This window comes from Cyprinus carpio, chromosome A8, assembly GCF_018340385.1.
Source record: "Cyprinus carpio isolate SPL01 chromosome A8, ASM1834038v1, whole genome shotgun sequence".
In the NCBI taxonomy this organism is placed as follows: domain Eukaryota; kingdom Metazoa; phylum Chordata; class Actinopteri; order Cypriniformes; family Cyprinidae; genus Cyprinus; species Cyprinus carpio.
Genome location: NC_056579.1, coordinates 7,721,105 through 7,736,959, shown reverse-complemented (window position 1 = coordinate 7,736,959; position 15,855 = coordinate 7,721,105). Strand labels below are relative to the sequence as shown.

At 36.7% G+C, this 15,855-nt stretch overlaps 2 protein-coding genes across 2 annotated transcripts; both read right to left on the bottom strand.

Moving 5' to 3' along the window:
* Positions 1-20: 20 nt before the first annotated feature.
* Positions 21-7,892, bottom strand: LOC122145906 (glutamate--cysteine ligase regulatory subunit-like). The gene is made up of 7 exons (XM_042761907.1): positions 7,562-7,892; positions 4,680-4,745; positions 3,840-3,924; positions 3,698-3,754; positions 1,500-1,702; positions 1,299-1,413; positions 21-1,170 (listed from the first exon to the last, which is right to left on the bottom strand). The coding sequence occupies exons 1-7, from the start codon at positions 7,682-7,684 to the stop codon at positions 998-1,000; spliced, it is 822 nt and encodes a 273-aa protein (XP_042617841.1). The 5' UTR covers positions 7,685-7,892; the 3' UTR covers positions 21-997.
* Positions 7,893-8,007: 115 nt separating this feature from the next.
* slc5a9 (solute carrier family 5 member 9) lies at positions 8,008-15,743 on the bottom strand. Its single transcript, XM_042761903.1, has 13 exons — positions 15,561-15,743; positions 15,384-15,455; positions 13,690-13,794; positions 13,361-13,525; positions 12,778-12,883; positions 12,592-12,672; positions 12,294-12,499; positions 12,044-12,179; positions 11,767-11,874; positions 10,462-10,612; positions 9,927-10,095; positions 9,618-9,833; positions 8,008-8,829 (listed from the first exon to the last, which is right to left on the bottom strand). Exons 1-13 carry the CDS (start codon positions 15,687-15,689, stop codon positions 8,494-8,496), a joined length of 1,980 nt encoding a protein of 659 aa, XP_042617837.1. The 5' UTR covers positions 15,690-15,743; the 3' UTR covers positions 8,008-8,493.
* Positions 15,744-15,855: the final 112 nt, after the last annotated feature.

Sequence of the window (15,855 nt, the reverse complement as noted above, 5' to 3'; positions counted from 1 at the left end):
AAACCCAATGCCAGTCTATGTTTAATTTTCAATTCCTAAGTTTATAAATCACATTAAAAATGTTTAACACAATATGGGTAAACAGTAATAACATGTACAGTACATAAAAGAAAATCTCTCATATATGATTGGCTCCAACAGGATTCATCATTACAATGAATAAATAACACAGGTAAAAAAATACATTTTCTGACTATTCGTTAGATACTGGAACTAATCATTATTTTCCTTCAAGTGTGGAATTTTTCAGTATTTTATACACAATGAATTAATGCCGTTCATGCCATGCATGTTAACAGCCTCTCATACAGTTACATATTTGAATATTACTTTTTATCAGATAAGCAAAGCATTTTGTTTACAAAGGGATGCTAAAGAGATAAAATCAACTGTTGACATTGACAACAGGTAAAAAACATTTTCTAAACATTCCAAGCAAAGCATCAATCAAAATAAATTATATAAACTTAAAACACCAGCAGGACTTAATATTTGACATTAAATTTTGAAGTAAAAAATCTACATCTAGGTGGCCCACTCTTTTAAAAAAAATATGAGTTAACACTTTTAAATAAAACAGAAAAAATGAACATTTTTCACCAAAATCACAGGGGCAATGATTTACAAAACAAACTTTTGGTATTTGAAGCATCTTAATCTGCTGACCCATCAACCATTGTTTTATATTTAATTTTTACCCTTTTGATAAATACCAAGAATTAAACCAGACCAGGTCAAGAGAAAAAATAAATAAATTAATAAAAAAAAAAAAACTGCCAAAAGAGGCACTTTGCATTTATCTACAAGAACAGACGGTTGTCTAATTATTATAAACCATTAGGGAAAATGAGTCAAGTGGGTTGGATGAATGTTTTGTTCCTTCGATAATTCGAAACCCACCTGTAAAATATGCATCAATGATGTAGTAGCTCCCTGAATTAAGTGTAATAAATTTCAGAAAACCAAAAAAAAAAAAACCCTGTTCAAACTGAACATGTTAATGGTCGGTGCTCTTTTTAGCATGAACAATGTAGCCTTTTGCTTTTATGATGCCTCTGCTCTTGACGATGATAGAGTACCGTAAGACCCACTCCAGCCTCCAATCGGCCGCCTGCAGGTCCTTACTGCTCCCCTGCACTGCTTCCTGGAAGCCTGCTGCACTGATTAGCTCTAGACACAAGAAGAAAGATCGGCATCATTAGATTTCCTGTGCTGTTGCTCATGCTGTTTTATAATTAAACTGGAGAGTCAGTTCATGCACAGTCATTAAGCGCAATGACTCAGCATAAAATACACACCTTTGGGGTCATTGTGTGTAAGCAATTGTATGTCAAACTCTTTAGCAAATGCAGTGAGGTCTGGAGGCATCACACAGCACGAGGCCAGATTCACCTGATTACTACTCGGCTTTACCTGCATAGCATGAAAGAGCACCAAATACATTGTAAATTATAAATTATTCTGTTATGTGCAGAAAAAAATACACACTCATAGCAGACCTGAGCCCAGTTATAAAGCTGCTCTAAGAGAGTTTTGTCCAAGTCCGACGTGCCGATGGCAGCGATCTTCTGGCTATGCACAAGACTTTCCAGCTCCTCCCACAGTGGCTCCAGGTGGGTCAGTGTCTGCGGCTCACCCTCAGGGAGAGGAGGTGGAGCAATGATCACAGAATCCAACTGAGATACACCTAATGAAAGACAAGCTGAACAACACAGAGAAGAGGAGAGGGGGTCATCGTCAAAACAAATGAATTTATTATTCACACAATGGCATTCAAACGTTTGGGCTCAGAAAAAAAAAAATTAAGAAATAATATTCAGCAAGGGTGCATTAAATCGAAAACAAGTGACAGTAAAGACTTTTACATTGCTACCAAAAAAAAAAAAAAAAACTATTTCAAATAAATGCTCCTCATAGTAAACATCTATTAATCAGAGAATCCTGAAATAATGTATCATGTTATCATGTTTTCCACAAAAAATATTAAAAAGTTAATGATGATGATTACAATGAAAAGAAATATTTCTTGAGGACAAAATCAGCATATTATAATGATGTCTGACGCACCATGTGACACTGAAGACTGGAGTAATAATGCTAAAAAATAAATTACATTTTAAAATAAAAAAAAAAAAACAGTCTAAATCTAAAATTCTAAATCTTTTTAATGTTTTAATACATATTTGATCAAACAAATGCAACCTTGGTAAGCTGAAGGGATTCTTTTAAAAAACTCTGTATATATTGACTAACTGATTTGGTCAAAAATACTGCAACTTAGGCATATTTGATGCCACTTGTTAAAAATAATGGTCATTATTATTTTTCTATGAAGTTTATTTATAATAGGGGTGTAACGGTACATGTATTCTTCCCGAACCGTCATGGTACGGATGTCAGGGTTCGGTTCATGCAGTCAGACGACGAATACAGTCAGTCATAGATGAAACACAGAGGCAGGAGATCACATTAAAAGGGTTACTAAACACAGTAAATAGGACACAGAGTAGAATGATTGATTACATTCTTAAGGGAAGCAGGAGTTTTCAACAGGATTTAATGGATAATTGAAGTATGATGTGTAGGTGTGTGTTTTTATGTGAAGGGACTAAGTGAGTGTCATGTAAGTGTAGGAACCTATAACCTATTATCTGATAAGCTGGATGCCAACCATCGTTAAACAGAAAAGAAAAAGAAGTCAGTCAGTCAAAGGCCCTGTCCCAAATGGAACACTTCTGCTGCGTCCAAAAGCTCTAATTCCAAGGCAGGAAGGCATTAAGGCACATCCGAATCCAAATTCTGCTTTACTTCCTGTTTCCGGAGGTACCTTCTTCTGATCGAATTTTGAAGGCAGCATAGATGTATCCTTCGCTGCCTTAGATATCCCACAATCCTCTGCATTCCATTCCATGACTGTTGAGCTAAAGATGCCGTCTGAAAGTTGTGTTTTGTGGTCAGTTTGTGTGTAAATGTATATTCCTGACTAACTTTTTACACTTTTGATGTTATTTCTAGCGAGAAATCAGTATTATAGTATTTAAATATTTGTTTAGTTATCATCAAAACTCGTTCTATTTTGTTTTCGTTTTGTGTGGGTGTCTCATGCTTTTGCTTTAAATCTTGAAATTATACAAATCTAATTAAAATCAAAAACAACTGCTCATGCTACATGTAGCATTACTGTCTGTTCAAAATAAATGAATACATAAAAATAAATACATTACATTAATAAATAAAATACATTAATACATAAAAATTCAAATTAATACATAAAAATACATTTCCTGTTGTACTGAACTCATATGGAACCATGACCCCAAAATTGAGGTATGTACCGAACTGTGACTTCTGTGTACCGTTACACCCCTAAAAGTTGGTCATATCATGAGGACATTGCTGATTTCATACTCTAAGGGGACATTTATTAGGTGGGAAAAATATATATATTATTTAGCAAATTATAAAATTACAAATTATTATATTAATTTATTAGGGATCATAATTAACATATAATGTGATCCCTTTGTTTACAGACTACTAATTTTCATATATTTCTTAGAGCCTTTAATGTCTAAAACATGCTCAATTCAGTTAGTTTAAGGTAAGAAACTTGCACTAAGTAAATATACATGATCAGTTTTACCTAATTAAACATAATAATATTCATGTATATGGCATCATATTAAGCAGAACTTACCCATGTCCACTGCACTTCTGATGGATGAACGGTCCGACTCAGTGAGAAAAAGCTTTACTGTAAAGACATTTCAACATATTTAATAACATGCACATGCACTGCAATAGCATTATTCAATGCATTAAGGATCAGTAATACTCACCAGACACCTTCAGCTCCTCTCTCTCCTCTGGAGTGATGGCCTCTGTGTTTTCTGGAACAGTACAGTTCAGAACACTGGGAAGCTCCTGAGGAAGAAAAACAGAAGTAATTGCAAAACTATGCTATCATGGAAAGTATCCAGTTACTGGATTATGCATTATAGTTCCATCATTTTTTGGCAATCTTGTGTCTGTGAAACGGACTTTACTTTGCAAGTGAAAACATTAGACACCTTGTCAATGGACTGCATGAAAAGAATGCATCAATAAGCCTCGCCTTTTGTGTGCTAAGACCTTTACTCTCTACTCACTGAGCTCTCAGGCAGATTTGCTGACAATGGCAGAATAGAGCAGAGGCACAGCAGCCCCTTGCCAGTAACAATCACCATAACCACTGTCTTTTCATCCCACTGCCTATACATGCTTTGATGGTGCTAAAGAGGCAGACGGTTTGAAAGTGAAAAAGTGAATGTGAAAGTCGTGACATTTGCCAAATATGGTAACCCATACTCAGAATTGGTGCTCTGCATTTAAGGACACTTCAGCCATGTATTGAGGGTGGAAGAGAGCGCTGTTCATTCACTCCCTTCCACCTACAACTCCTGCCACCACCAGGACTCGAACCTGTGACCTTCGGGTTACAAGTCCAAATCTATAACCATTAGGCCACAGCCACATTCCAGCACATTTTTGCTTTCCCCCAGTCCACAGAGTGCTCAACTGTTTATGTTCAGGGGTTCTGATTACTTCATGCAAATCTTTAACATGTCAAAGATGACATTTGTTTAGCTTAAAACGGTTTCCTTTTTCACTTTCACAATGAGTGTCATGCAAGTTCTTACAGAATTAAGAGATGACGGCATTGCAGCAAACCACTCGCTCAATGTGCCTTGGATGCAGTCTTGAAGCTGTGAATTCAGAAAAAAATTGAAAAACATGTAACAACAGGCTACGATTCAAATATTATGAAACATAAAAACAACATCTTGGCAGCTTTCACAAACAATTTCTTAATATTCATAGGCACAGACAATGAATATTAAGAAATGGTATTAAGAAATATTGTGCTGGTAATAGCAAAATAAATTCAAGGAATTGACACTGACTACAAAACAACCACTGGCTCTGCACCCCTTTACCTAATTTCACTACTTCAGACTTATGTGCCCTCCAGAAGCTTGCAAGCTTTGCAAAAAAAAAAAAAAAAAAAAAACCAAATTACCTTCACAGACTTTAACCTTAACTGTTCCCTCCTCGTGGAATGACCTGCCCAACTCAATCCAAGCAGCTGAGTCCTTAGCCATCTTCAAGAAACAGCTAAAAATACATCTCTTCCATCTACACCTGACCCTCGAACACTAGCACTCTCTATTCTATTTCTATTCTATCTACTTGTTTTCTTTTTATTTATTCTAAAAAATGTGTGTGTGTGTGTGTGTGTGATGTGTGTATAAAATTCATAAACTGAAAAAAAGACACATGAAATAAAATGAATAATATAGACATGCCCTGTTATAGGGCTGCACGATATTGGGAAAAAATGACATTGCGATATTTTATTTTTCTGCGATATATATTGCGATATGAAATCTAATCTAATTTTTTCTTCCAAACAAAAATGGGGTGAGCACACTTACATTCTGATTTTAAATGATTTAAACATCAGAGTATTATTTAAATTAAAGTAAATTATTTGTTTGTAACTTTAGGATATGGTTTGAATTGTTAACATATTAAGTAACATGAACTTACCACGAGCAATACTTTTGTTACTATATTTATTAATCTTTGTTTATCTTAGTTTTTAAAAACACAGCTGTTCATTGTTTGGTAATGTTACTTCACAGTGCATTAACGTTAACAAATACTGTACAACTTTTGATTTCAACAATGAAGGCTATAGCCTAAATGTTGAAATTAACAATGTTGTAGAAGTTCAGTTTAGTAATAGTAAATGTTAAATAATGTAGTTAAATAATTTAATAAATAGAACATTATAGTAAAGTGTTGCAGATTTTTTTTTATACACCAATTCAGACGTCTCGTGAGTTCAGTGTTGGACAGGTCAGTTGTTTAAAACCATTCATTAAATTGAATCGGTTCAAAGGAATCATTAGTTCGCGAATCAGACGTGTACGGCACGCGTTGTGTAATTATCTCGGCAGTTTAGGATATCGGACAAGATTTGACAACACAGAAAACACTTCATCACTGGATAGTTTTTTTTTTTTTCGACACCATCATGTCAATTGATTTTGATTAATATGCGCGAGGGAGAGAGAGCAAGACAGCCGCTCGTGTTGTTTGAAGACGGTGAAGGTGAGCGCGCGCGCGCGTGCGGCCGGGGCTCTCTCGCTCTCTCTCTCTCTCTGCTCGTTCTTATATGCGCACTGACAGGACTTAAAACACATGCAAATGATAAACTTTCACTCTATGATGGTTAAGCTGTGCAATTATTCCGCGAATCACATTTGTCAAGGGCCGGGGCGAGCAGCTGGCCCGTACGGTTAATGAATAACGGATCAACTACGACAGCCTACATCGCACATCCTGCGATGTGACTATCGTGGATTCGTACATCGCGATATCGATGGTTAAACGACACATCGTTCAGCCCTACCCTGTTATATACACTACTGTTGAGGGGGGAAAAATCACATCAAGACATCATTAACATATTCTAGTTATAATCTTAAAAATCCATCTTTACCTACACGTTTAAACATTACTGATCAACTTGCGTGGGCTTGAACAATAAGCTGCATTTTTATTAATGGGATGTCAGAGAGGTTTTAGCCAGTGAATATAAAATGCACAGTCATTTGTAATCATCTATTGAGATTATAAAACATTGTGATGAAAATCTACATCAGCATGACATTGCATCATCCTTCATTCCAACATGTCGGGTCGGGTCAGGTCAGGTCACATTTAATTATGTACACCTTCCCTATTAGTAAGTGTTACTAGGCAGAAGCATTGCTTGTATGCACAACTACAACTAGGGACGGTAGAACAAAACCCTGGTCATCTGAACGTAAATGCAACAAAAGTGCGATGCACTGCAAGTTCTCATACCACATTTTGCATACAGTAGCATGTCATGAGCAGCACGAGGCAAACTAGCCACAGACGTCATTAATGGTAGACGGATCTTTTAACCCCTGTATCCTTATTGTGAGCCGAGTCGATCTTAATGATTCGACTGAACCGATTCGCAAAGCTTTCTACTGTAAGGTGGGAGTCATGCCGGAACATAAACAAAGAAACATATCACCATTTTTTTCGAACAGTAATGACAATATATCGAGGAAAAGTATAATTAACCTAATTAGGTTAATCATGACAGAATCCAAGTAGAAAACAAGTCTACATAAAATCCAATGTCTACAAATAAAACAACACATAACTTAGAATTTATATTGAAAACATACGCGTTAACTCTTTTTAAGTGTTCGCAGGTGATACATGCGGACGTCAGGAACACGAGTGACGTCTCAAAAGATTCTGTGAACCGAATCTGTGAATGAACCGTACGGAGGAGCCGATGCTCAAAAAAAGAATCGGACTTCACAAAAGCAACGACGACCTTATAAACATAAATAATGGGGTGACTGTGGCCAAACTCCTTCACCGAACAATACCACACTATAAAACATGATATGCCTGTGCTGCCAAAATGGACCAAGATGCACCATGAGCACCACAGACTCATGTCACTTACCTCCTCGCTAGGTGAAGACGGACATTTCTTCTTAAGTCGACTGCGGTTGACTAAATTCCCCGTGTGAAGCTTCAGGGTTGTCGCGTGATTAAAAAGCAGCTTCGCATTTACATGAGGCTCCATTGCTCCGTAAAATCGGTGACTAGAAACAAGTGTTGTTTATATGTGATTATTAACCGTAGAATACCCTCGGGTACAATGTTTCCCTCTCTCTTGCTCTCTCTCGAGTACAGTAAACGGTGTAGTATGACTTTGCACTTGTAGTTCATTCAAGTAGAGAAGAGGTTAGAGCAGCAGAGTTTCACGCCCACATTAAGAACATGGATGGGTTGCGCTGGAAAACCTGGTGAGGATCAGCCCAAAGTGGATCGGATAAGTGATTTAAAGCAACGTTCAGCGTTTCTGAGACCCCTGTTATCCAACACAATATTCAAAGGACCCGATTCTTCAGTAATAACAAAGCTGCTTTCAAGCTTGTTTATTTATAGAGACAACAAGTGAATCATAAGAATCCCAAATAGTACCTTAAGTGTCTGTTCATTTTCATCAATGAAAACAATTGCGACAAACTACTAAAATAAGAAATATATGTTTCAGCATTTTAATAAGTTATATTATCTTATAATAAAATATACATTTTTATATTATTATCTTATAATTAACTTAAAATAAAATTATAAATAATTATATAATTTTAAGTCATCTTACAGCATGGTGAAGCCCTGCCCATGGGAGAGAACGATTAAGAGGCCTCTTACCTGTTATGCTTTGTCATTATGATACAGCACGCATTATTACAGTATATATGTTTAGTTATTATCACTGTGACAGCAAACTGCTTTTAATAAACTTTTAAAATTAAAGTTTAAATCAAAATCTGACTCAGACAACCATTGTTGAGTTTCTTACAAAAAAAAAAAAAAAGGAACTATTTAAGCAAAGTACCCCCAAAGAAAGACATTGACAGTGAGTAAAATGAGGGCATTAACATTGCAGACAGTCTTCCAGGTGTGGCCTTCTTCAATACTGGTGAGTTTCCTTTCCAGAGCCTTCTGTTCCTCCTCACTCATCTCTTGTTTAGCCACATGGGAGAGACCACACAGCCACATTCCAGCACGTTTCCACCATGCAGACGTATCCTCATCTGACCCCTCTGACTCTGTAGTGCTCGGAGCAGAGCCTGCTGGTTGGGACCCTCTAGCCCAGGGGTCTTCCAGCTCTACACGCTGTTCCTTACTGTGTCTTGTCCACCAGGTCAAACGAACGAGCTAAAATGAAATATAAGTGTTATATTAGCGCAATTCAGTGTGCGTTTCTGTTTAAAAAAAAATCATCGTAAATAATATGTTTTGTGCATATAAATATGTAGGTAACACTTTATTTTGATAGTCTACTTTAGACCTTCAACTAACTATAGTTAACTTTGTAACTACATGTCAACTACCAGTCATTAAGAGTATAAGTAGTCTTCTTAATATCTGATACTTTATTGTGATGGCCCCCCAGACATTCTACTGACTATAAGTAACTTTGCAAATATGTCAACTTATTCTACTAACCCTAACCTTGAGTTAGATCACACACAGTTGTAAGTTAATTAAGAGTTAGTTGCAAAGTTACTTAGTAGAATGTCTAAAGTAGAATAATACATTATACATTCTTTCTTTACTGTTTTTAATGCCAGTAATGAAATTAAAGTCTTTTGCCTACATACATTTTTTTTTTTTCAAAATTAAGGTAGTCTACATGTTGTGTTGGTACTTTGAATAGCTAAAACCTGACAAAACTTCTTTTTGTGGACATTAATAGGGAAGAAAGTGGTTCATGAATTAAATTATAATTAAAATCACTAAAATTAAACAAAAAGTGCAAAATATTTTTAGGAGTGCATGGGATTAGTCTATAATATGCAATTTTTAAATTTTTAAACCAATATAAATATAAAGTCCCCGGGTAATTGGGTATGTAGCATTTATCTCCTTTTTGTAAGTTTTGTATACAAATTGATAAAGAATTATTTAAATGTGTATGTATTTGGATTGCGATCCATAATTACATGTTGCTCTGGAATAGGTGCAGTGCAGAGGCTAACAGCTGTAATGATCAGAGCTGTCAGTGCAAGCAGGATGAGAGCAAAATACAGGTAGTGCACATCTTTCAGCAGGGCAGGACGCAGGTCTTTTTCTCCACATGATGGGATGCTGTACACAAATTCCATTACCATCCTCACAGTGCCCACCACTAGTCCCACCATCAGACCCCAAAAAGCACCCTGTGCAAGATAAAAAGAAAACCACTTAACTTTTACAACTTTTTAAAATAAAAGCATCAAGTGTTATAGGCTGTTATAGGTTTATTAATTCACCTGTTCATTTACTTGCCCCCAGAAGATTGCCATAATGAACACTGTGGTGATGGGAGGTGCCAGGTAGCTAGTGATTGACTGAATGTAGTCAAAGAGTTGTCCACTATTAGCTGTCTGAATGACTGGAATCCACACAATGCTCAGGGCCACTAGAAATAAAATGAACACCCTGTGGATGTAAGTTAACAGCAGCAATTGAGACACATGAGACTCAGTAAAATGAAGGTGTATATTCTGGAAAAGGACAACTGGACTGATTTAATTTTGAACTTATTTGTGTTTCATGAACCTCACTGACAGATTGTATATCAAGTATCAAAGTTCAAATTGTGTCTTTATCGCCCTTAAACAGGTTAACAAAACCACCCTGATGTGGTTAAACCACTTGGTGGAATTAGTGGTGGACTGGTTCCACTTCCGTTGAACTAGTTTGTATGCATATAATGACAGTATTCACTTCTCTTAGATACTTCAGTTTATTTCTGAAAAATATGTTCAAAATGAAAGTTTTTCCACAAAACATTTAAGAGACTACCTGCCCACTACCATGAGCTCTCTCTCAGTGGCCCGGGGGCGAATACGTTGCCATATGTCCATGGTGAACAGAGTGCTGCTACTGTTGAATATAGAGGTGAGAGAGGACATGAGTGCTGCCATCATTACAGCAATCATCAGACCTCTCAAACCTACAACACAATTACAAGGAAAGAAAGAATGCATTAGCAAATCAAGAACAAGAGGAACATCTTTGTTGCTCTGTAATCTCTGTTGTAGCAGTCAACATATTTGATAGGTTTTGCATTCTTTTTTTTTTTCTACAGGACCTTTATAGGCTCTCTCTCTATCTATCTCTCTCTCTCTCTCACACACACACACACACACACAACATAAATTATATGAATTTTGGCATTTTGAAGGTACTTTAAAAGTACTTTGAAATATGTTTTCCCATTATGATCTTCAAACTGCCACTCAGCTTATCAAAATCAAATAAATCGAAATCTAGTAACTATAGAGACAAAACAAAATATTTCAATTATAATATATATTAAATATTTAAATATTTTATTATAATTATACTACTGATGCTATTTAGAATAATTGTTAGTTTTTTTAAAGGGATACTCCACCCCAAAATGAAAATTTTGTCATTAATCACTTACCCCCATGTCATTCCAAACACTTAAAAATGTTGTTCATCTTTGGAACGCAATTCAAGATATTTTGGATGAAAACCACAAGTCTTGTGACTGTCCCATAGACTGCCAAGTAAATAACAGTGTCAAGGTCCAGAAAATATGAAAAGCATCGTCAGAATAGTCCATCTGCCATCAGTGGTTCAACCGTAACGTTATGAAGTGACAAGAATACTTTTTGTACACGAAAAAAACTCCTCTGTGCGGAGAGACACAGAGGAGACAAATTGTTGAATAAAGTCATTATTTTGTTTTATACGTGTACAAGAAGCATTCTCATCAGTTCATAATGTTATGGTTGAACCACTGATGGCAGATAGACTATTCTGATGATGCTTTTCATACTTTTTTGGACCTTGACAGTGTAATTTACTTGGCAGTCTATGGGACAGTCACAAGCCTCCCGGTTTTCATCCAAAATATCCTAAATTGTGTTCCGAAGACGAACGAAGCTTTTACGGGTTTGGAAAGACATGGGGGTAAGTGATTAATGACAAAATTTTCATTTTGGGGTGGAGTATCCCTTTAACATTTTCGATAGAATTTTTTTTTTTAAATGATCCTAGAGGACAGAAAATTTCAACTAATTGAAAAATCGCACATCTGATTATTCTGAAAAAAACGAAAACATAAGGTTGTCATACCCACTGGCATGAGCTCCACAACTAACTTTGGATAGGCAATGTTAGAGCAGCCGACACTGGCCCCACAGATCTCCATACACTCATCAGGATCCACACATCCTACTTCATCTAGAAAATGCATAAACACTGTCATACTACTTAGCATATAAGTAGAGATTTTACATGGTGTGGATAGTCCATTAAACACCTTTTTATAGGTTAAATAAATGTTTAGGTAACATCTTTCTTAAATCCAGACCATAGATTAGGGGAAATGCAAAGAATGACTGAGTAGTACTTGGGTAGAGAGCTCTGCTGATCATTCCTGGCATAACGACGAAGAACATAGGGAAGACCTTGAGGTAGCCACCGAGTACCGAACCACCTTTGGCATGGGACAAGTTTTTGGCAGAGAGAGACCTTTGCACTATTACCTTCAAACATGAAATAGATGCAACTGCTTGATGTAAAACTATTTTTATGCTTAAAGAGAAACATTTGTGAAATCCTCTGCTGAATTCTAAAAATCTACAGTGTTATAAATTCACCTGGTCTGTGCACCACACCCATGTGGCCAGCACAGTGAGTCCAAAAATCAGGCCCGGCCAAGGAAGATCTCCTGTCACTGGATCTCTGAAGATATGAAAGGCGTCGGACCGAGGAAGATGACAAGTGGTGTTGGGAACTGTGATAGCAGGTACAGCTCTCTCATACTGAACCAGCAAACCCTCATACCAGCCAACTTTGTCGAATGCTATCAGGGGAAATTCAATTGAAATGCAATCACTGTCCTTACCCTGGAATAATTCATGTTAGTATAACATTTCATCAGTGAGAGATCTATACCTATGAACATGAGGACAAATGCTCCTATTACCATGATGACGGTCTGTAAGGCATCAGTGTAGATAACTGCTGTCAGGCCACCTGCATTAAAACAAACCACCAATTTAAGCATTTCATCTAGATAGAATCACATAATGACCCCCTAAGTTATCTAAAATATCAGTCATTTATGTGTTGTTTTATTACCAGCTATAGTATAAAGTGCAGTGACGACTAGCAGCACAACGGTGGAGACATACAGGTCCCATCCCAGAGACACCTGGATGAATAAAGCCCCTGAAAAAATGTCTGTCTGGAAAGAACACAGTTATGATTATGAATAACTTTATTACACATACATTAAAACTTACAACTATGCTGAACTGCTATTTGTTTACTGTTATTGTAGACTTCATAGCATACTGTATTGTTGCGCTTTGGCTCAGGTATCAATAAAAAACATGTTTTATGATAAAATAATAGTAATATATGTTTTCTTTTCCCATTCATGCTAGAGTCACTCATTTATCATTATAATATACTTAATTTAAATTTAAAACAATACATACTTAACAATGATAAGTCCTCTTGTCCTTCTAATTTGCATATTTTTGTAATTGAATACTTTTTTTTTCTTTTCTTTTTTCCAGTTTTGGAAATTTTCTGTTTGTATTAATGTACTGTTATTTTATTTTATTTTAAATGAATAGATAAAAAATATATATGCAATACATATATAACAAATACAGAATAATACTTCATTCACATTTATTAAACTAAGGAGTCTTACTGATATCTTGGTGAAAATGTAGAGTATGAGAGAGAGCACACTCATGTAGATTCGGATGCGCTGACCCCCGAACCTCTTCCTCAGATACTCTGGCATTGTGACCACTCCAGCAGAAATATACACGGGCACAAAGATCCAGCCCAAGGCAATGAGGACCCATGCTGCCTAAAGAGCATCATACTTGATGTCTGATAAGATGTTTTGTTTCAGCATGTGATGCATTAAAACTGTCAAACATTTGTTTGGCCTAAGACGACTACAAATAAAATAAGTCATTAATAAAACAACACTGAAAGCTTGTAGGATGAGGACTGATTTGTCAGTCGTACATTCCACTCAAATCCCCCAACTGCGAGTCCCCCTGCGGCTCCTGTTCCTGCTAATCCAATGAAGAGCCCGCTGCCTACGTTACTCGACATCAAAGAGGCTCCAATCTGTTGAAACACAACACAAGAAAGACATACTGAGAAAACACTCTCAGAACTAAACGAAGCTATGATAATTCAAGCTTAAAAAGACATTTCCTCACACTAAACACATATTATCTGTCAACATGATGTGTATAAAACATATATACACAGTGTACACAAAAAATACACACACCCCCAAAAATTTCACACTCTTTTATATATCACACACATACAAAAAAAACATAAAATATATTTTTTCCCCACTAATAAACAAAACACAGCACCCCATAATGACAGAAAAAACACAGAATTGTTGACATTGTTGCAGATTTATTAAAAAAAGAAAAACTGAAATATCACATGGTCCTAAGTATTCAGACTCTTTGCTGTGACACTCATATATTTAACTCAGGTGCTGTCCGTTTCTTCTGATCATCTTTGAGATGGTTCTACACCTTCATTTGAGTCCAGCTGTGTTTGATTATACTGACTGGACTTGATTAGGAAAGCCACACACCTGTCTATATAAGACCTTACAGCTCACAGTACATGTCAGAGCAAATGAGAATCATGAGGTCAAAGGATCTGCCTGAAGAGCTCAGAGACAGAATTGTGGCAAGGCACAGATCTGGCCAAGGTTACAAAAAACCTAACCTTTTTGGCCTTAATTATAAGCGGTATGTGTGGAGAAAACCAGCTCATCACCTGTCCAATACAGTCCCAACAGTGAAGCATGGTGGTGGCAGCATCATGCTGTGGGGGTGTTTTTCAGCTGCAGGGACAGGACGACTGGATGCAATCGAGGGAAAGATGAATGCGGCCAAGTACAGGGATATCCTGGACGAAAACCTTCTCCAAAGTGCTCAGGACCTCAGACTGAAAATAACGAACAACTTCCAACAAAACAACTACCCTAATCTTCTTGAAAAAAATAACGAAGGAGTGGCTTCACAACAACTCCGTGACTGTTCTTGAATGGCCCAGCCAGAGCCCTGACTTAAACCCAATTGAGCATCTCTGGAGAGACCTGAAAATGGCTGTCAAGCAACGTTTACCATCCAACCTGACAAAACTGGAGAGGATCTGCAAGGAGGAATGGCAGAGGATCCCCAAATCCAGGTGTGAAAAACTTGTTGCATCTTTCCCAAAAAGACTCATGGCTGTATTAGATCAAAAGTGTGCTTCTACTAAATACTGAGCAAAGGGTCTGAATACTTAGGACCATGTGATATTTCAGTTTTTTTTTTTATAAATGTTCAAAAATGTCAACAATTCTGTGTTTTCTGTCAATATGGGGTGCTGTGTGTATATTAATGAGGGGGGAAAAATTAACTTAAATGATTTTAGCAAATGGCTGCAATATAACAAAGAGTGAAAAATTTAAGGGGGTCTGAATACTTTCCGTACCCACTGTATATATTATTTAATTTAATTTAATGCAAAACACATTTACTTCACTAATGTGCGTACATGAAAAAAAAATTTTTATTTAATTATTTCCGCTTTCCTGGTTGTAATTCCAGACAAGGATTTTAAAAATCAAGATGCTTCCTTGTAGGCATCCACAAAATAAACAGTTCCAGCTTCACTAGAGTAAACACACAAAAACTCACTGGCCACCATGTCATGGATCGTCCAGCCAAGAAGTATCCACCCACTGTCCCACGGTTGGCTCTGACTGAGGACTAACAATCAAAAACACACCAGTTCTATCTCTGCATCAAGAATTAGGCATACAGAATTCTCTACATCAATGCAAGTATATAACTAGGCTGCAGACTTTCACTTACCCATATTCCGACTGCCAACACAAACACAAAATAGACCACAACCACAGCAATATCAGCAGCCTCCAAAGTAAACTTCCTAGGCACCTCGGGCTCTGGGGTGCCAGTTACAGGCTCAGGTGAAGTTGGCATTTTGTACAATGCTTGAGGCAAAAGTGTGAACTTTGAAGCAGGTGTTAACTTGATTAATAATTAATCAGCCTGTTCCAGAGAATGCTGAGAGATACGCATTATGAGATAACCACGTGTGGATGCTGTAAACGAACGTATTTTAGAAATGAACAGTTTATGCTTTAGA

Coding starts and splice junctions, on each gene's coding strand:
- LOC122145906 (XM_042761907.1), bottom strand. CDS start 7,684: ATGGAGCCTCATGTAAATGCGAAGCTGCTTTTTAATCACGCGACAACC. Junction 3,755..3,839: donor AGAGGAGCTGAAGGTGTCTG/GTGAGTATTACT, acceptor ATGTCTTTACAG/TAAAGCTTTTTCTCACTGAG. Junction 1,414..1,499: donor AGCTTTATAACTGGGCTCAG/GTCTGCTATGAG, acceptor CATGCTATGCAG/GTAAAGCCGAGTAGTAATCA.
- slc5a9 (XM_042761903.1), bottom strand. CDS start 15,689: ATGCCAACTTCACCTGAGCCTGTAACTGGCACCCCAGAGCCCGAGGTG. Junction 11,875..12,043: donor CAGCAGAGCTCTCTACCCAA/GTACTACTCAGT, acceptor TGCATTTTCTAG/ATGAAGTAGGATGTGTGGAT. Junction 10,096..10,461: donor GAGCTCATGGTAGTGGGCAG/GTAGTCTCTTAA, acceptor TTACATCCACAG/GGTGTTCATTTTATTTCTAG.